The sequence below is a fragment of the Typopeltis vanoorti genome, chromosome 14 (assembly GCF_054136105.1).
Source record: "Typopeltis vanoorti isolate ZY-2024b chromosome 14, IOZ_Tvanoo_1.0, whole genome shotgun sequence".
NCBI lineage: Eukaryota > Metazoa > Arthropoda > Arachnida > Uropygi > Thelyphonidae > Typopeltis > Typopeltis vanoorti.
In genome coordinates this window covers 62,421,324-62,443,669 of record NC_143562.1, presented here as the reverse complement: position 1 = coordinate 62,443,669, position 22,346 = coordinate 62,421,324, and the positions used below count along the sequence as shown (strand labels likewise).

General features: G+C 34.6%; 2 protein-coding genes across 3 annotated transcripts in view; one reads left to right on the top strand and one right to left on the bottom strand.

Moving 5' to 3' along the window:
* The window catches only part of LOC150099539 (UPAR/Ly6 domain-containing protein crok-like), a 32,768-nt gene extending 22,633 nt beyond the window's left edge, over window positions 1-10,135 (top strand). The window contains exons 1-3 of one of the 2 annotated variants that reach the window (XM_090403578.1): window positions 2,241-2,455; window positions 5,318-5,476; window positions 6,848-10,135. In XM_090403578.1, coding sequence (XP_090259704.1) covers window positions 2,440-2,455; window positions 5,318-5,476; window positions 6,848-7,074 — 402 coding nt within the window. In that variant the 5' untranslated portion in view covers window positions 2,241-2,439 and the 3' untranslated portion in view covers window positions 7,075-10,135. Of the gene's footprint in view, window positions 1-2,240; window positions 2,456-5,317; window positions 5,477-6,847 lie in introns of those variants that run through there. The other variant, XM_090403577.1, reaches the window with a different exon arrangement.
* Window positions 1-22,346, bottom strand: part of Sec31 (COPII coat complex component secretory 31) — a 486,555-nt gene that overhangs the window by 393,202 nt on the left and 71,007 nt on the right. The gene's annotated exons all lie outside the window — the stretch shown is intronic.

Genomic DNA, 22,346 nt, shown 5'->3' with positions numbered 1-22,346 from the left:
AAGGCTGAAAAGGTATGGGACATCATGCCATATTGTGTGGGGCACATTAGGTTTTATTAATCTCTATTATATTAGTTATATATATATATATATATATATATATATACATTATACCTTTTAGATTTTTATTCTTTATTATTAAAACAAGTGGTATAAACCTTTCTCTCCCCTCGATAAGTTTTTGACTCCTGGAGAGTTAATGTAATAATAATAATAATATGCATTTTTTTCAAAATCAAAGTTAATATAACCAAGACTTGTGAAACTGGAAAAACTTATAAAAAAGTTGCGCCAATTTTAATTTGAATATATATATATATGCTAAGTGATTAGATTTATACCCGCTAACTTTTTATTCCGCTTACGAAATCCAAAAACGTGTATTTAAAAAAAAAAATAAATAAATAAATAAATAAAGTAGAGCCTGTGTAGCTCAGTGGATGTGGCGTTTGCACACCACCGCGCTAGGCCGCATGAAGGAAGTCTTGGTTTCGAGTCTAGTCGGCGACTAGAGGAAACTTTTCTAAGCCTTTTTTCGACCGGTTCCCGAGTTAGTCGATCTCTGGCACGGGCAAGCAGGTTTTTCCTCCCGGAAACTCGGGTTTTTCGTCCTGTAAACTCAAGAAAATCGACCGTAGAACCCACATTATTTCAGTCATTAAATATATTGTGTTAGGGTTAGAGACCACGAGATGGCGGCACATTTGAGCCGTCTCTCTTCACTGCGTACCGCTTAATTAGTGATAGCCTTGGGCCATCTGTCTCTGATTGGGTACCAGTGGAGATTGAACTGCCCACTCAGTCTCCAAAAGTTAGATAGGGCTAAATGGCCTCGCCTACTCCCGTATATACGGGAATAAAAAGGCGTTAGCTGATTTTTTTTTTTTTTTTTTAAATAAAGTTAAATCATCAAAATTAATCAAATCAAAAAGTTATGCTGATTTTTATTTGATATTTTGTTTAATCACTTTGTTTACTTCGAAATTACTAATGCAACCAATCATTGAAAATATTATTTCCTGAATTGTTATAAATTGTGATTAGTGTGATTTGTTCATATCAGACGAAATTAGATTAACCTGGGAGAGAAGTAAGCGTTCATTTTTTTTGCTTTCAATAATTTCCTGGACATGAATATTATAACGACTCGTGCTGTTATGCCTGTCGTCATGGGCGGTGCTTGCTTTAACTAGATTAAATACTGCAATATTAATAGCAGAGGGCGATTAAACTTCCAGGAAAACATTGCACCCATTTGCCAAATATAGTTGAAATATTATATACATAATTAATGCGTATGAGTCAATGAAAAATGTATTAAATATATACTGCATAAAATTCAAATAATCTGATACTCCTGCGGTATCGTTTTAAGTAGCTAAAGAGAAAACGTTTTCATAGAGAGTTGAACTCAAATAATAGGAGTATAAAACAAAGCTAAATCTAGATTAAATTATGTCCAATAGAAAAGAAATAAGGACAGACTTTCGTGGAGCATGGAAATTCTTGTGCATTTTTTAAATATAATTGTATTTTCTCCATAGTGCATATATTATAGAAATGAACAAAAATGTTGCATTCTTTCAAATACAATCGTTTATTATTATTACTATTATTATTATTATTATTATTATTATTATTATTATTATTATTATTATTATTATTATTATTATTTTAAGTACGAAATAATGCAGTTTGACTTTTCGGAATTTAACCCAGAAGTCAACTACGTTTGAATTTTTGGCAATAAAAAAGAAGTTATATTAAAAATCTCGCTGTTCAATTATTCTAGCATTTTTTTTTTATTAAATTGTCAAGTAAAATTTGTTTAATTTGCAGAAAAATTTATTATAAAATCCATGTTAAAATTTGGCGAATAATATAAAGAAATAAAATTGGAAACAAAGGAAATAAATTGCACTATTTTATTGTATTGTTTCTCTTTATATATAATGAATATTTAGTTTGGAATATTTAGCACTAGCAATTTTAACAAAATTTGCATATTAAAATACCGTGTGTTAAAAAAAAAAGGCTGCAGTATGAAATCATTATTTAGACTGTTGTACTATAAACGCATCACGTTTTACATGTGTTTTATTCTCTGGAATCCATCTCATATAAGATCTCCAATTTCATGGCACAAAACGTGGACTTTGTTAAGGATCCAATGTCAAAGGAATGACATACTGTAGTTTCCGAGACAACAAAACTTATTTTGGGTTCGGCGAGCGGTATAACGAAGTTCGTATAAGAGGGAATACGGAAAAGAATGAATAATAATTGATACAAACTTATAAATGGTTGCTAGGAAACTGAAAAAAAAAAACTCTATATGACTGGGTAATGGCGATCTATGTAGACCACAACGAAATATAGCGAAAGTAGTGACTTTACTACACGTCACTGATTCCACGTTCATAAGAAGAAAGAACACGTATGTCGCATGGCTGGTGTGAGTATATATATATGTGTGTGCGTGTGTGTGTGTGTGTGTGTGTGTGTGTGTGTGTGTGTGTGTGTGTGTTACTGTAAAAGTGGTAAATCCTAGCATTTCCCATAGTGAGGTGGTAAAAGTCCGAAAAATGCTTGTAAACGCTTCCATTTCGGGCTTTTACCAAACCATTTCGGTAAATGTAAATGCCAGCATTTACCAACACCAATTGGTAAAAGCCCGAGTACAGACGGGTGTGAGCGGCTACAATCTAGAATCAGTTTGTTTTTGTGCTAATATATTTTACGTTTTTTTTTTTTTTTCATAAAAATGAAGGCACAGTGAATCGGAAGGCTAGGTTAGGTTAGGTTAGGAACCTAACCTAATCAATTTATTTACCTTGTGCAAAGAAAATTTTTTAATCATCGAAAAAGTCGGAAAGAAAGAAATAAGTGCACGTGAAGTGGTAAAAAAACTTTCTTTAGTTGGTTGACAAGGATTCCAAAAATGCAACTGTTCAAAGTGTACCACGAAGATGTGTTTGTGCAAATCAGCCAATTTACTTGGTAACTCCAAATGTCACAACAGTCAACCTTGCTGACTCCATTGAGTTTACGATCTGATCGTCCAGCCCTTTCAAGGAGCATAAAGTGGCACTCAGATAAGACCAAGTAATCAATGATACCCATTTCGTTAGTACACTTGCATCAGCGAATAATTTCATAGATTTTAGTGAAACCTGCTACAAAAACTACTGCCTTTTGCTAGACTGTCTTCTGTTCATAAGTAGTTTAGAGAAACTGAACTAGATAACAAACTTTTTGCAAAAGTCTTTGTGTGTGTAGAAAGCCTTTAACTGTTTGCTACTGTTCATATTACTATTGTTATTTTTTCTTTCGTGGAGATTTTAGCAATAAAATATTTTGATATATTTTTTTTCTTTTCTGTATCATTATTATTTTTCCCTAAGAAACGCTTTTGGCATGATTTTCATTTTCTAGTTCTAACTTGTATTATTATAAACACACCTTTCTTGTCATAAATAATATTATGATAATAAATTTGTATCATTTGATACAAAAATACCTACGTAAACACAATGACATATGTAAAATATATAAAAATAAAAACAAGATTCGGACAGTAAGGTCAACGATAATTTGTAAGTGTAGCTTCAGGCTGAAACAGGTTTGGAATCCCATTAAGACGTAAACTGTAATTAAGATTAGGAAGCAGTTGGAACTACAAAATATCAGACGCATCTGATATTTCAGATTATATCAAATGAATCAATAAGCCATTTTAATGAGTTGTTTAGAAATCTAAATGATCATATGACAATTAATTCATACGATAAAGCCGGTATTACTTACCGAATCCATTTAATCTGTATATTTTGGTATTTATTACAACCAACAGTAATTTACCTTCACCCGCTGTTTGCTTCTATTCAATGTTATTATATACTGCTATTAAAGATTTATATACTGAACAGTTACATAAATTTTTATGTAGATTTTTAAATGGGTGGGAGATGTCCAGACCACCGTCCCGCTTATTGGAGTCCTGAAGTGGCTTGAAAAAGTTCTGTTTGGTCTCTAGAGAGCAGGATTTCCTGACCGGGTAAAATATAAATCAAAAATACAAATATACAGTATATATAAAATAAATTAAAAAAAATCCTTAACCCCACCTTTCGGATAGAAGCATTACACCGTTCTTCATAACAATCTCCCTGTTAGGTGTGTGTGTGTGTGTGTGTGTGTGTGTGTGTGTGTGTGTGTGTGTGTGTGTGTGTGTGTGTGTGTGTGTGTGTGTGTGTGTGTGTGTGTGTGTGTGTGTGTGTGTGTGTGTGTGTGTGTGTGTGATATTTATAAACAAAACTAATGCATCTAGATTCCAGAACTATGCGCATTGGTAGGTACACATATGCCTATCATCATTAATGAATTTTTCGTAAATGAAATTCTTAGTCCACTTCCGGTATTATACACGAAATTTACAACACTTGAAAAAAAAAAAAAAGCTGTGCAAAATCATTATAATACACTAAGTTGTTTATGCTTCCTTTATCTCTGAAGGGCATCTAAAGCCATTCAGATAGCTGTTCAGTGGGAGAGTAACACTAATAACAATCACAATGTAAAATCCATAATTTAGCATAAAATTTCGACAACTACTCTGCTTTAAACAATGAAATCCCATTATTTAATATTGCAGTTTGAACATCGGGTTTCATTTTATTTATTTATTTTTATATTTATTTATTCATGTGTGTGTATGTGTTATACTATATGCATTTGCGAGGGTCACGTACTACCAAAGTACGTCGTCAAGTGCCCAATGCGTGACCCAAATGAGATCTTAGCAGCTTTGCCATAAATGAAGAGATCTCAAAGAACGTGCAAGGTTTAACTTGAACACAAAACAGTTCGCACACTGGTTTTGTAGTTTGCAGCTGCCTTTCGTGGTTGAAGTGCACAGTATAGGTCAGTAACCCTCCAGAAATGCACGCACTACGACTCGAGAGAAGTCACATGAAAAGATCGCTGTATATCACGCCGCAGACGGTGAATACGTGAACCATCACTTTTAGAATGACCTTACGATGCTGACACTTATTTGTTCTACTTATACATTTAATTCAGTTCTGCTGATGATGAAAGAATGCAGACAGTCAAATTATCCTAGCAAAGCAAGCGCTTTGTATGCCGCACTTTTCATTGTATGTGCCCATAACATGTCGGAATAAAGAAAGGAATATTTTCGAAATCCTTAAAAAATCTTTAGAATAGAGAATGCTTAAGTATACTCTTTTTAATAATGAAATCTTTAATAATAACATCTTGAATATGAAATTTTAAACTTTGCTTTTTTTTTCAGGTGTAGCTATCAAATGTTGGGTATGCAGATCCGATGCAGATCCCAAATGTGCGGACCCATTCGACAATACATCTCTCCCAATTACGGATTGCAGCATCTATCACCTAGATCATCTACCAGGAGTTATTCCCACTATGTGTCGAAAAATCAGGCAAAAAGGTAAAGTACTACGAAGAAAAGATCAGATTTTCAATCAGTTTGGTTTAGGTCACAAAATTCGACTGAGAATTCATCAAATCGAATAACATCCATTTGAACTACACGAATCGAATTCACGACTGCTAATTGTTGTCTGCTTCTAAAATAATTTCCTAAAGTCAAAAATAAAGAGAACAATTAGCAAATGATATCGGCAACCTTGCTGGCTATGAAAAACTTGAATATTGCAAGTTATCCATATGATCAAACGTGTCTCCTTCTTTGAAGATGCGGATAATTTGTACTGTTCGAAATCATCCTTAAAAAATCATCCTTTTTTCCCAGAAAAAAGTAATATTAGCTTTTGCAACTTTTAGATTTCTAGTCAGTGAAACATACATAACACTTCTCTTATATCACGTCTCAAATTTAACAAGAATAAAAAAATGCAAATACACACAAATACATAACTTCAGTTATTACCGAAAACAATGTAATCAGAATATTTGTATTTAGCAACTTCTTAATTGTTTACATGTTTGTTTTAATATTTTTAGAAAATAACATTTCAAAAGTTAAATTACTAACATCTTAACCTTGAAAAATTTGAAACTTTTAAAAACTGAAAACTTCAAAAATAAATAAGAAAATATTTATTTTGACTCGGCAACGTGACATCATTCTAGATATACCTCTCTGGTAACGGAGTGTCATACGTTTCTGATCCCACTTCACCCACATATACCTACTGCCTCGTGAGCATGACACCGTTCATAATCACTTACTGGGAAAAAAAACTATTTTTTTCGAAGTTTTGACTATAAAATGCTCTTTGGAATTTTCTTTTAATAAGTATGGAAGTTAACATTAAATTTCATTGCAAAGGTAATGCCTCTGTAGCATAGTCTTAATAACTATGCGACATTTGCCCATCATTTGGAAATGCCTGCTTTCGAATGCTATCTAGAATAAGGAATCTTTATAACGGCTATCATTCAGATGAAGGCGAGTTAGCTGATTCGATACGCAGATAACAGAATGTTTTCCTAACGAGAATATCAGGTATTTCATTCTACAAAACATGAAAACAACCAGAGAACACACTCAATTTGCAGATGTAATATACTCCCTTCATGGCCTCGGATACAACTCATTTCCCAGACAAAGATTGTACTGCTACAGGTAAATCTAGTTTTTAAATATAACTCACAAACATATATACTAAAATTATTATATATTTCAGGTGGTATTGTTTTAATACTTAAAACATACAGACATTTATTACCTGGATTATGTGAATCTTATAGTTATCAAATTTTCACTGGCTTTAATTAATTATTACATTTTCGACTTAAAATGTTCTAATTTTTTTTTTCCTCTTTTGATTTTCAGTTTACGGGAAATGGCGTTTTATTCGTTCGTGTGCATTTCTGGGTTCTCCAGGAGAAGGCACAGGAGATGAAAACTACTGTTTAATGAGGACTGGGACCTTCAATGTGTTCATAGAATATTGTACATGCAATAGTAAAGATGGCTGCAATGGTACCAGTGAATTTCATTTATCCGCATTACTATTGTTCCTCTCGATTGGAGTTACGTACTGTTTTTTCAGAAGATAAAGTACCTACTTGTTTTTTTCAAAGCCTAATCGTTGGAGAAAAACAGAATATCAGGAATCCTTGTCCACAGTGACTATCAGGAATTATAAACATAGTCACGCGCCAGCAACAAGTGTGTTTATAAAGTCCCATTTGCAAAGAGGCATTTTATATATATATTTATTTATGTATATATATAAAAGGCAGCTTATAAAAAGACTTGCTCCGTCCATTTTGTAGTGACTATGGGGGTATATCATCACCGCCTATTGACCATTCTGTGAAGTAGTAAATGCAATTTTGATATATTCTATAAAATGACTTAAATCCCGGTCTTAATAATATTCTTTTTTTTAAAATAAAATTTAAACTTTTATGTAATTTCTTATAGTAGAATACTTATTACAAGTCAGAATCTTTATCTTTCAAGTCTCACATCTGCACTTTCTGCTTTTTTATATTAGAAAGAAAAAAGGGAATTGTCATTGTTTTTTTTATATATGCTCGAATTTAATGTAAATGTATTTATATGTTTGGTATATAGAATGTGTAATACTAAGGAATGGAGTATTAAGTAGATTATCGTACTAACACAATACGAATTACGAAAATTATGAACAAAGATTTGTCATATATATTTACTCCCCAGTTATAGAGAATATTCGTAAAAATAAAATTAATCTTTATTTTAAATCTCAACAAATAGAACAGGTAATCAAAGATGAGGGATAAAGTGGTCTCATCATGAGTCCCCTGAGACTTTTAGAGGCTCTCTGAGTGAAATTCTCAGGCCCTTTGAATGCTTGAGACCTATTCAGCTCTCAGATCCACTTGTATTGCGATGTTCTACGGTATGATAGTTGCGCTACTACAGGCAGCTGTGCTATTGTGTTCAATGTAAATAATCGCTACGAATAACAGAAACTTAGAATCTCCAAACTTGCTCTTCTGGGCTACACAGCAACGAACAATTCTAGAATCAGTTGACCTGATACTAGCTGGTGCTGTGAATTCGTTTGTAATGTCGAAAGATCTGACTAATGCCATAACTTTTTCTATGGTCACATATTTGAATTTTGAATTAATTTTCATATTTAAAAAATGTCCATGTGATAAAGAAGCTTCTTAATCTATCTCACTAGCAATGTGATATTTTGATATGTATTTTTTAAGTATTCCTTGAAGCATTTCTATTTAACCATTACGGATTCATATTAGACAAAGTGAATACAACATCGTTAGTCAATATTCCATACTTTAGATGAGTACCTGTTTCTAAAGAAATGCCCTCAGCTATACTTTTCAAGGTTGTGACTTCTTCAAGAATGAAAACTCAAGGATAGGATAGATGCAGAGGAAATGTTTCAGCATTTGGCTAGAAGGACTAGAACAAGAGGTCATCCCTAGAAGTTGAATAAAGGTGTAGTCAGTAGGGGTATGAGGACTAGATTTTTTGCTTGGAGAGTGGTGAATGAGTGGAATGAGTTGTCAGAGTCTGTTGTGGGTGCTTTTTCTGTTAATGAGTTCAAGGAGAGATATGATAGATTGTTTGGATAGATTGGGTCTCCCGCGATGAGTCTTCGGACTTCATGGAGGTGCTCGTATAATAATAATAATAACAACAATAATAATAATAATAATAATATTTCAGAAATCACAGCTGAAGAATATTATGATCTCTGGGTGACTTCTTTCCTATTTGTATCTATTTCTCAAAAAAAAAAAAAAAATCAACTCACCTCTAAACTTGTATTTCAGTATTATATTGACTGGTGGATAATAATGCTGGGTGATGAAAGTCCGTCAAAACAGATCAATACAACATAAAATAAGATGAATCCTAGATTTTAGTTCGAGACACGATGACTTTCATCCATAAACACTGATTTCAGTCTGAACCTCTGTTGACTCGTTTTCTAATGAATTGTAATAAGCGTTTTCTTTGAAAGTTAATAAAAAAAGAGAGACATCTGTAGAAATCCACTCATATTGGCTTTATTTCTTAGTAAGATTCCGGTGACATTTGAAAGTAGCGCTATATTATTGTTTCTTTCAAACAGTATTAATAATAAGCAACATCAGAGTTAGCAATACTCAAATAATATCCAACACCTGCTGTAACCTGCACAGACCTAATTAAACTGAAATATAAAGTAATACAATAATTCAAACATTTTTTACGAAAACAGAAAAGAGGCTGCTGTAACCGGTTTCAGATGACAAATTTCACTGCCTCTTACTTGACGAGAAACGCAGATATTGCCAACTCTCCCGCTGAAGAGATAATAAATCGGCTTAGAAATGCACAATGAACACACTGACTTCTTGTGCCTTACTCGATTCTACGCTAATTTGAAGCAATCCAATAAAGTATGCCAAAATTGTATGAGGGAATTTCGTTTTTTTAACAATGACAGCTTTCAAGAATTCCCAGAGTAATATTACAGAGGTGTAATATTAATTACTGTAGCTACAAGCATAAACTTCTACTTACTCTAGTTATATTATTTGCCATATATTTACATTTTATTGCTTCAATTCCTACACATATAAGTGTACGATAGTTATACTGTTAGGTCTAAGCTGTTCATAACACTCTTAATATCTCCTTTAAAAACATTCTAAAGTTTCCAACAAAGGAATTAAGATCTCGTTATATTTTAAATCCCAATCTGCTTTCAGTGCCATCACTCAAATCTGAACCTAGCTCACTGATAGCTTTAATAAACTATTTTCAAATGATTAAATATGACAAATTATTAACTTTTTTTTTCTGTGTAGTGTGCAATTATTGATCATGTGAAATATTTACTAATTTTGTAAACCAAATAAACAGCACAAATGTTAACTGTATCTAGTTGTCGCTAATATTGTTTACTTCTTTTGAAAAGAGTATTTCTTTTAGCATGCATGTTAATATTTCTTGACATGAACAATTTTTTATTGTGTAACAAGTCGGACTGTTTGGGTGAAATGTGGTTTGATTACTAAGGTGAATGTTTCAGTGGTCCTTAGTAACCAAAATGTTTTTTCAAGTGCCTGTAAAGTACTGATTAGAGTTAAATAAAATAATTTTATATACTGTCCTCTTTCATTTAATAAATGTAGAACAGTGACAAAACAAATAACAAACACTTTTTGGAACAGAATTGTTTATATTAACTTATTTAAAGAACATATTAAATAGGTAATAATTCGGTTAGAAGATCCTATTACCGAAACAGATTTTTTATGTGTCAAACTTGATGTCATAACCATTATTCAGAGAGATCATCTCTTACTGCATAACAAGTGTTGCTCGACAAAATAATTTTACGAAACATAAAAAATCATTTAGAGATCTTTTCTGACACTGATTCTGACACGTATTTACCAAATTAATTATTAAAAAAAAAAGAGGAGAAAACATCTTCAGCTTATTTCTATATCGTATTTTTCGTCTAATATTGAAACAATGGATGCATTGATACATATATTACATTTAAAACGACAAAATTACACGATAACCACAGTAATAAACTTGAATGTAAGTACATACGGTATTTCGTACTGAAATTTACAGTACTTCATCAATATGTAGAAACAGCAAGTAAATCAAAGGAAAGGAATACAATATACATACAATAATCGGTTTACCAATTAAAACATATTAAGAGAATATGTTTAAAGATTATATTACATTATATAAATGAATATAGGAGATTTAGATCTTTGCCTTATACAATCTGAATAACGTCTAACACAAATCAAGTAAAACAAAAAAATGAAGATAGCTGTGTTATACACGCATTCCCTATGGTGTTCCGAATTCTTTATGAATAAACAGAATTCGTATTTAAAAAAAACGGCATGCGTCAGTGCGTGTGCATGTGAATGAATTTCACATCCTACGGCTGTAGTGAATATCAGACCTATCAAACATCAGCCTACTTCCAACACAGCAATCAAACCAATAAACAATAGCTAACTGGTGCCATCCTCAGATAAGCTTAATATAATGTCTCATCTTAGAGAATGCAAGATGAGACATTATATCTCAACCGAGATCAACACAAAAAAAAGTCCATTTATTACATTTAAGTGCTGTAGTTACAGTGCTTAAATACATTAAAGCAAAAATTGTAAATATATATAATTTACTGTTATTGTGTAAATACTATTAAAATTAATCTTATTCAACTGTAACTATAAATTACCAACTACAGTAACTATTATTAAGACATTATACCCCCCCCCTGCAAAAAAAAGGAAAATTGTATGAATTTGTTAAAAATCAGAACAATACGTGTTGTAAATATAATCATAATTTTAATAATAAAATTATTTTTTATAGAAATCTAATGTGGAAAATTAACCATAATCTTGCTGTACTTTGTAAAATAACATGGTGGAATGTCACTCAAGACGATTATTGTATATATGTAAATATTTTTGAGATCAATAAACAAAAATTATTTTGGCCACCGAACAAGCACTTGAAGATCCATTTACAATCACAACTGAATATGCGATATTAAAACTAGATGAAGCAACAAAAATTCATGAAAACCAATTCGCACATAACAGTTTCAACTTGCTCAGTGTTTTCTCAATCATTGTAAGCATTCAAAACTGTCAAAAAATATTATATTTTTTGACATTTTACAGTTTTTGACAGAAGAATAAATAATGATAAACATGGTATTTTTGTAAGCTCACGCTTCCAATAAGCAGGATAATAGTCTCACACCGAGCATTAAAAATCCCAAAGACTTTTACAAATATTCATGCGAAGGAAGGATCCCAACAGAATTGGCAGAGTTGCGAATCCCAGCATAGTGTAATTAACATTACACTTGTAGAGTTTTATTACACTCTTAAAAGGTCTCTCTTACCTATCTCCATACGCCTCATTAATCGCTTTGCTATTTGCATTAGACTTTGTCAGAATGTCTTTCTCAACACAATATAATAAACTATCTGTTTTGATCAAACCAACAAACCAATAGTTGTAGTTTCTTTGAAAATTTTGCTAATACTTTCTTGGACTGTGTTTCAACATCAACTTCTTTTTCAGTATATTTTCACAAGAGAATCGTCTTATCTTCACCTGAATCTCTAAAAGCTGTCATAGTAATAGAGAAAAAAACTTACTGTGTACACTGATTCCACAAATTTAGCCCATAACACACTATTATTCAAAAAGACTGGATCGGCACTTCGAAAATGAAATCTGGTACCTATTTCATTTATGTACATCATGCGCAAAGTAGTTTTATCTGCTTTATGTATTCTGCACGATGTCTTATCCGCATTGCGTCACATCGTATTGTTGAAACATCTTGTCTGCGGATATGAAAAAATCATCATTTGTAGTCATAAGGAAATTTTTTCACCCGAGTTAATAAGTCAAGAAGACAGGTACATCTTGAGAGGTGTGTGACTGGTCTCATAGTAGTCACGGAACTGATTAAACCTTATTGTTCAAATTATCTTGATCTTCATAGCACACTGCGAATCATTCCAGTTATTTGTAATTCCGATTGCAGTGGCATTGAGGTTTTTTTTTTTTTTTTTTTTTTGTCTGTCACAACAAGTATTAAGACAGAATTGTGATTACAGAAATTATAATGACTAACAATCTAGATTGCATCAACGTAATCCGGAAAATGTCATCAAGCTGACAATTATTAAGGAGAAGAGAGAAAATGTAATGGCCGCTTGAGACAAATCATTTTGAGGATGTTAACCCATGTATTTGCACATGATGCTGCTCTGAAGTAATTAGAAAGGACAGAGAGAGAGAGAGGAATAGCCGATAACAGAAATTTATGAAGAAAAGTTAGGTCAATTGCAGAATCACGGATTTGAATAAATAATAAGTTCCGACGCACTCATCAATTAAGAATTCATTATATCAAGCGAATCAAAGAGAAAGGGTAATAATGCAGGACTCCATCCCAAAGAAGCGTTGATTTATGCAGATATTTTACTAATGAATAAGGTTTTCATTTTCTACTTGCTGTCAACGGCAAAGAGTACAGAATTTTAGTATTCGCAAACAAGAAATGCTCGAAAAGATGTACTTATGGATGGGCACTTTCAGGAATCGTTACAAAACACTTTGTCCAAATTAACACTATGCACAAAACACTATGCAGAAAGAAATAAATATTACTGGAGCTGTATAAAGAAGAGCAGACATAAAAGTATCTTAACAAACAAAAGAATTCTAATGGACTTCATTCAGTTACTATATAAATATCACAAAAAAAAATCGAAGGATGTTTTCATCTACCAGAACAGCTAGTTATGTATTAAAAATAGAAAAGAAGAGAAATCTCTTATCCTGGTTCCATTCGGAGTTCTGAATGGAATCAGGATTCCACAAGCAGGAAAGCTGGTTAGCCATTTTAACAACATACATTTTTTAGTATATTCTAATAATTTGACTAAAAATCTAAAATTTTTGATAACAACTGAAATTTGACTGATTATTCTTTTTAAGCTGACGTTCAGTAATTGATTATTGCCTTGGCAAGAGTCATTCTACAGCAAGACAACAAGACATTTTAAACACGACAATGCCTTATTCTCATCTGAATATATAACGCTACCTGACAGCATATGCTACTCTTTCAAGACGGCTTGCAAAATTCCGTTATGCCCGCTAATGGTATAATTTAACTTATGCCGGCAAAGGAAATTATGCGTCATTATGGTTGTTAAGAATACGAATTTTCCAAACTTTCGATAGCTATATAAATAAATAATTTTCCATAAATATATAAATTTTGCTTACTTTTAAAAATTATATTTTTTGAATAATGGCGCTCAGCTTATGTTTGTAAAGAATACAGTAAATTTTTTATGACCTAACTGATTTCTGAAAATCCGTCGTTATATCGTAAATATTATCTAAACTTCCTATAGGCTCAGTGTCAGGAACTGCGGTTACGCTCTTATTAAGTTCGTACTGTGGCTCAGTCGAAAGTATAGACGAAGTCCTTTGGTCGAAAAGACCTGCGTTCGATTGCTGTCTATGACGTGAGGAACCTTTATTAGGTGTTTTTCGACTAAAGATGAGTTAGTCGATCTCTTAAGAAGGTGAAAGTTTCTTTTCCTCCCGGAAGTTCGAGTTTCTTATCCTTCAGAACAGACAAACCGTCCACGTGAACACGCAGATTTACAGACATTGAATACTTCTAGAAGTGTTCAATGGCACCAGGCTAATAAGTGGTAACTTCTGACCTATAACTCATCTCAGATCCAAATACGAATACTGATATCCTGGATACTCCCATACGCTAACAACAACAACAGTTCGAACTGTATATTGTCAATATACTTTAGTTTGGTGGCCATTTCGTGGAAATGGCCACCAAACTAAAAATATGGCACTTAAATAATGAAATGATAAATGAACGCATTCTTTTAATTACGCAAAAGAGAAAATTTTACTCTAAAGCTTCTTAAAATAAAAAGCTAAACTATGATGCCTTTCTTTTCTTGATAAACTCCCTGTAACATGAGACATTCCAGACCCTGGATAAGACCTTCGAGTTCAGTTTAATATTTTGATCATCAATTTACACTCTTTTTTTTTATATACCAGAGTCATTTATTTCAAATTAGCTGCATTTCTTTGTCATATAAGGTAGAATTAGATTAGATTCTTCAATTTTTTTCTCAAAACTTTCTTAGTTTGCCATTTTCATAAGTTCCTCTGGCAGATTCCTTTTCATGCGAGTTCAACAATTTATTTACATCTTCAGTAGAGACTTCTAGAGCCAACCAATTTGCAATCTCAACCATAATTGTTGTTGCCCTTTCCAAAGAAACTTCAAAACTTTCAAGGTGTCTTCAATTAGCTGTGGGCAGAAGTTCCTTCAGATACAAAATATTCGGTGGTCTTTATAGCATCCAAAATCTGAATTTTCTCAAAAACTCTTAGATCGTTGGGCTAACTTCCGTATTAACTGCATCTTATTTATTTATATATTTTTAATGTCCAGCGAAGATGATATGCCAGGCTGCAGCTTTGAAATGATCTGTGCAGAGAGCGACTGAAAGCAAGTTTTTTTTTTTTTTCAGTTCAGTTATTAGAAATCATCCATACTAGTTAAAATATTTTATTCTGAGCTGTATGAGGTTGTCTAGATCAGTCGCAAAACTGCCGTTGAAGAATTCTGATTCATCCTGATATCCTCGCTTCTATGGCTCGGTATTTCAAAATAAGAATTAGAAAATTTATACGTCATAAGATGGGGGGAGGGGAGATTGTAAAGTTAGTGGTCACAAAACCGAGGGCTACTGTACAACAATAGATTCCTGTATCACTAGCTCGGCGCTAGGCTAGTGATACACGGATAAATTGTCATTTATAATATATAATGATAAATAAAATAGAAAAAAAAATCTGTTTATTATTAAAATTAAGTAGTACAATTATTAATTCTAGAAAATCTTTAATACAGATTAGAAACATTAGCAATATTTCTAATTCACAACAACATTTATAAACAATATTTATAACTTAGCATCTCAAGCTAAACAAATCAGATCGTTCTGAGGGAATAAAATAAAAATCTGTTTGATTCACTTTCATGAACTACTTTAATGGATATTCTGTTTGAAGATCAGAGACAGACAACTGCACCTAAAATTTCGATGGTGCAAAACCAAATTTCGAATTAAAATATCCTTGAACCTATTAAAATACCTTAATACTATGAAGGAGAATCTTATTTTTAGTTTCTACAAGGGGAGAAAAAAAATCAAATCGATAAACTGAGCGACTCTCGCATTACAGACTAAAAACTTTTAAGAACCATAATTTTTAGATAACTTCGACTTTTTCCGATACTTCTTGTATGCTTGGAACGATAACATGAAACATTCATTAAACACAGGAGCCTCTTAGTTCAGTCATTATCGAGGATGTCCTTTGGTTGGAAAGACCTGAATTCGACGCAATTTAGGAGGCAAAGAACTTAATAGGGGCTTTTCATCTGACGTTGAGCTAGCTCGTCTCATAAAGAGGTTAATGTTAATACAGTGATACCTCGGCTAACGGGGACCCTGCTAACGAAGATTTTTTTTTTTTTTTTTTTTTTTTTTTTTTTGCTGTTTTTCGGACTCGGCTAACGAATATAGATTCGGCTAACGAATGTTTTAGTGGATGTGCGCACTAAAATAAAGCAGCAAACATGAACGGTCGGGCCATTCCAGGAGCTTATCTTTTCCATCAGTTAGGACACTTAATGCTGCCTGGAAAAAGTTATGGCCAGACTGCTGCAAGATAAGAAGTGCTGTTTCCAGTGTTCAAGATGCTGAATATGCTGCTGGGGAACTTGCTGCTGAAAATGCTGCCATTGTAGATAAGATAGTCTCCTTGGGCAAAGCATTACATTTGGAGGTAAATGAAGAAGATATGTAGAAGAATTAGTTGAAGAACACTCAAAAGATCTGACAACAGAAGATCCTGAAGAGTTGAAAAACCAACTGAATCAAGAAAGAGACAAGGAAGAAAAAGAGTGCTCATCAGAGGAGGAAGACAGCAATAAAAAGGGAAGAATGCTGCACTACTGGGAAGAGTTTCAGTCTTTGGCTACAAAGTGGCATTCCAACAAAGCTGAAATGAACAGACTTTGTGTCTTGGTTGAAGACAAGTATCTGAATCACTTTAAAAACATTCTGAAAAAAAGAGAAGTTCAATCAACTTTGGACGGATTTTAGACTTCTCCTTTAGCAAAGAGACAGAGACCAGCTACTGAAGAAGAGGAGACTTACCTTGAATAAACTTTGAAAATTTGGAAGAAGAATAGTAAAAACGTAGTGTACATATTTTCAGTTTAATAAAGTGTATATAATAGTGTAAAGATCGTCAGTTTTCATTCTACTTTCCATTTTCCTTCATCTAATTGGGTAGCTGTTCATCTCAGCCTTTGGTGAGTTTTTGCCCTTTTATAGTATGCTTTTTACTATTTTATAAAACTTATCTTTAAATAGTAGGTAGCATCCAGAACGAATTAAACCATCTTCTATAGAAACCTACCGAAATCACGTTTCGGCTAACGAAGATTTCGGCTAACGAATGTGATTCCGGAAGGAATTATCTTCGTTAGCCGAGGTATCACTGTATTAATGTTAAGACTCTATTAATGATCTTTTCCATTATTTTCGAGAATACCGAAGGGAGAGCAATATGGCGATAGTTTGATGGTTGACTTTTATCTCCATTTTTTAGAGATAGACTGGATTGAAGCTTGATATGAAAGCTTGTAAAGGTAATAGAGAATAGGATTAGACCTGGAGCAAAAGTTCTTAGTATACACCTGGAGAGAGATTATATGAACGTAGGGGGGCTTATTAGTATCAAAGCTATTGAGTATTTTTCTCATGTTCTTCTGGCAAAAGATCAGAGGTGTATATCGCGAGTAGTTTATGGAACAGTGAGAGAAGATTTGCCTTAGTAGTCTAAACAATAATTGTGTGAAAAGACTGATGGAAGATGTTTGTTTTAGTTTAAATAGATGCTACGATTATTATTATTATTACGGGCAACTCCAGGGAATCATTAGACTCATCGAGGGAGGCCCCAAATCATATTCATCACAGCTATTCTACATTCATACAGTATCTATCATACCTCGCCTTAAACTCATTCACTGTCACAGCATCCACCACAGACTCTGGGAGCACATTCCACTCATTCACCACTCTACAGGTAAAGAACCCAGCTCTAACACCTTTACTAACCACACTTTTGCTCAGTTTCCATGGATGTCCCCTAGTCCTCCCACAACCAGCCCTGTTCTCAAAAATATCTTCTGAATTAATTTTATAGAAACCCTTCAGTAATTTGAATATTTCAATCATATCTCCCCTCCTCCGCCTATCAACCAATTTTTGCAACCCACAAATCCTCAACCTGTTCTCATAAGATTCATTCCAGAGACCTACTATCATCTTGGTCACTCGCCTCTAGATCCTCTCCACCTCCTCCCGATCAAGAAGAAACCTAGGTGACCAAATCTGGGCACAGTAGTCGAGATGGGGTCTTATCAAGGCTCGATACAGAGGAACAATAACCTGCTTGTCTCTGCTTGTCAACATATTCTTCAGCAACCAAGTGATTTGATGAGCTGATTTGGCCACTTTTGCAATGTGCCCCCTAAACTTCAACTCCTTATCTACCAACACTCCTAAATCTCGTGCTTCATCAATTTCCTGGAGTACAGTTCCACCAATGTAGTAATCTGTTGCTAATCTTTTCACCCCAAAATGTATAACCTTACATTTTGCCACATTAAATTGACATCCATTCACCTTAGCCCAGACCTCCAATCTATCCAAATCATCTTGCAAAATTTTGACGTCATCTGCATTCACTATTGCCCTACCCAACTTTGCATCACCCGCAAACAAATGAACTGTTCCTCTCAGATCCTTTCCTATATCATTAATGAACAAATTAAACAGCAGTGGTCCAAGAACAGATCCTTGTGGCACACCACTAGTCACAGGCCGTCTTGTGGATTCTACTCCTGAATAAACCACTCTCTGATATCTCTCTGTCAATCACCCTCCTATCCATCTCACCAACCCTATATCCATCCCCATATGCTGTAATTTGCTGATTAGAATTCCATGTGGTATCCTGTCAAAGGCCTTAGCAAGGTCCAGTAGAATCACTGTAAACCCATTACCCTTATCAAGTTCAGCCGTCACTGTGTTATAATACGTGAGCAAGTTACTGAGGCATGACCTACCCTTCACAAAACCATTCTGTCCCCGATACAGTATCCCATTTTCTTCTATCCAATCTTGTATTTTCCTCTTGACTATTTTCTCCAGGACCTTGATAATGATTCCTGTTATGCTGATTGGCCGGTAATTTTCAACAGCAGCCTTGGAACCACCTTTATGCAGCGGAACTATTTTCCCCTCTTTCCCCCTTGGGACTGACCCCGACCCGAGGCTCAAATTAAACAAAATGGTCAAGGGCACTAACAATTCTTTAGCCGCTTCACGTACGACACGAGCTGGTATACCATCCAATCCCACAGATGTATTGACATTGAGGTTCTGTAATAGACTAGTTACCTCTACTTCATTCATCACAATTCCAGTATAAGCTGTTGGTTCTTCCATTCCTGCAATGTCACCACCTGGATGATATACTCTTGCAAAGTGCTCGCTCAGTAATTCCACTATATCGACTGATTCGGTTACCTCCCTACCCTCAGCATTTTTTAAGATCATTCTACCATGAACATTTTTCCTTTTACTTGCAACATATTGAAAAAACTGTTTGGGATTCTCTTTAGCCTGCATGGCCAATTTCCTTTCGTAATCCGCTTTTGCTTTTCTTACCACCCTTGTTATCATCCTGGCCTGAGCTTTATACTGTATCTGCGCCTGCTAGTCACATTTCTCCTTAAATTCCCTCCACAATTGTTTCTTTTTTTGCAGCTCAAGCTTAATAGTGTTATTCATCCATTTAACCCCTACTTGATTTATTATTCGGACTCTTGGTATACAGTCAACCATTGCCTCCTGCAAACACTTCTTAACCACCTCCCATGCACTATCAACATCCAGCCCTTGCAGTTTTACATGCCATGGCACTGAATCAAGCACACACCTAAGCTTGTCATACTTACCAACCTTGTAATTCCACATGTACCCTGTCTTAATTGTAAATTCCACTCCTTTAGCCACCTCCCAAGTCATGACCTTATGGTCACTCTCACCAATTGGTGGCAACATGGTCGTGTTCGTTACAGCCACATTCTCAGTTGCAATTACTAGGTCAAGCACTCTCTGCCCCCTGGTATTTTCCACTACATGCTGCCGCAAATAGTTGTCCCTTAATAACTGCATAAAATCCAATTCCTTCCATTGACACATGGAAGGAATCCCATGTGTCAATGTTACCATAATTGAAATCACCCATAATAATTACCCTTCTTCCACTCATTTCTTCTATTTGCCTATGCATACTATCCCCCACCATCGATTCCATCACCTGGTCTATAGCAGCACCCAATTGTATATTTTGTTCTGCTAGATTCTATCTCACACCAAACAGCCTCAAATGTGCTCTTTTCTCTATCCTGCAGTTCAACTTCTATACTCCTTGGCTGCAACTCATCAGCTATCATCAATAACACTCGTCCCCCCTTTTTATTCACCCTGTCACTCCTGAACACGCTATACTCGTTGCATTCAATCCCACTAGCTTTATCATCTTCTGTCAGACATGTTTCACTAATACCAACAACCTGTGGTCTGGAAGTGCGAAATAAGGCCAAAAACTCTTCCTTCTTGTTCCTAATACTCCTGGCATTAGTGTACATGAATTGCAGAAGCCCGTTAGTCCCATCCCTACTTTGATGCCTTATACTAACTGTCCCATTCTGATTTGTCGTCCTTCATACTCTCTCGGACATATTATACTCATTCATACACTCAAGTGCCTCCCTAAAGTCTGCATATCCACTCCCCCCGCCTCTTAATAAATCTAGTTTCCCTGAGTCTGTACATCCACTTCCACATCATTCATCAACACTTTTTTCAAGCCTCCGTACACCAACTCCATTCAAATGTAACCCATCCATCTTATATAAGTCCTTTCGCCCATCGAACTCATTCCACAAATTCCACACCACTCTCCATGCATAATCCACGCATAAAGTCATTAGCAATTATGGCTCTCCTTCTAAACACTTCGCTGTCATACCGCGGTAAAATACTCACTGTCCTAACTCTCTCACTCTTCTCTTTTGCTACCTCAAGTAATTCCCTCACAACCTCTATCATTTCCATTTTGTCTCTTTCAAATCATTTGTTCCTGCCACGATTATCATCTCTTTCAACCTCTGTGTATATTGCGAGTAGTTTATGGAACAGTGAGAGAAGATTTGCCTTAGTAGTCTAAACAATAATTGTGTGAAAAGACTGATGGAAGATGTTTGTTTTAGTTTAAATAGATGCTACGATTATGCCATCAGGAAGACCAAGGTGAAACGTGTAGGGAAGAGGGCAGAGTTGCCCAACCTTGGAATCAAAAATGCTCGCCTGCCATTTGAGCGGGAGGCAAGTTTAGTGCATTTGGCCCTTACGAAATCTGCTTTGGATTTCAAGATGATTTTGACACGTGTTACGTAGTGATGCTCAGCGAGACTCGGAGTTGCCAAGAGGAGGAGGAGGAGGAAGTGAGGGGGGCGAATATCTACGTTGTGTTTGGAGGGAGAGCTAATTATGATACATCTATGGTGTTAGAAGAATGAGGAGGATTATCACGTATTATGGCAAATTTGTGAACCATCGGTGTTAGATTAGTGTTGATATGACAGTGTTTTCAAATTTTTGTTGCATTTTTGATATTTTTGCAAATTTTTATCGGTTTTGTGAGAGATTTTTTTTTAACTGTAATGACACTATATTTTGTTTTGCTATCTTTCGTGATAATGGAATATTGGTAAAATTTATTGAGAAGGGGGGGGGTGCAGCAGGATGAGGACTCGTAGACATGACTGCCACACAGGGAGAGTGCAGATTATAAGTCCTAGGATGACTTCGACAGTGCTCCGTACATATCGCCTACATTCTTCCTTCTATACGTCAATGACATTTTCTCACGAACATCCAGTCCTATTTATTTTTGCTGACGATAACACATTTCACTCCTCTTTTTCACGCACCAAGCCACGTACTAGTCAAATAGCTTAAACTTCAAGATCGTCTATGGTCAATGCCGTAAAACAGATCTCGCTGCAATTCTCAAGGGGAGTGAACATAATCTAGTGAATTTTAAGGTTTCAAAAACACAATCCTGTCTTATTTATTGGTAGAAAGACAATGCTTCACTGTTACTCACTTTGATAATATTCTTCGCCAATCAAGATCAGTTTCTCTTCTTGACTTTTACATTTAAACACAACTTCTCATTTGCTCAACTCCTAGCACTTTATAAATTCCAAATCAAATTCATCCGACATTAGAATATTGTTCTCGTATTCAGGGTGGCGCACCAAAAACTTTCCTCGGAATGCTTGACCATATCCAAAAGAGAGCTATGCGCTTAATAGATACCCCCCCCCCCACACACACACAGTCTCTCACTGAATCCAGTTGCTTCCCTACAGATGCTGTGTTTCTGCATTATGTATTTTCTATATGTATTTCCATGGTGCTACTCCATCGAATCGGCTGCCACCATTTTTCCAGTATCCTCTAAGCGTGCGAAAATGGACAACTGCTAGTCAACACCAGTACAAAGTTTAGCTCCAAACTTATAGAACCAG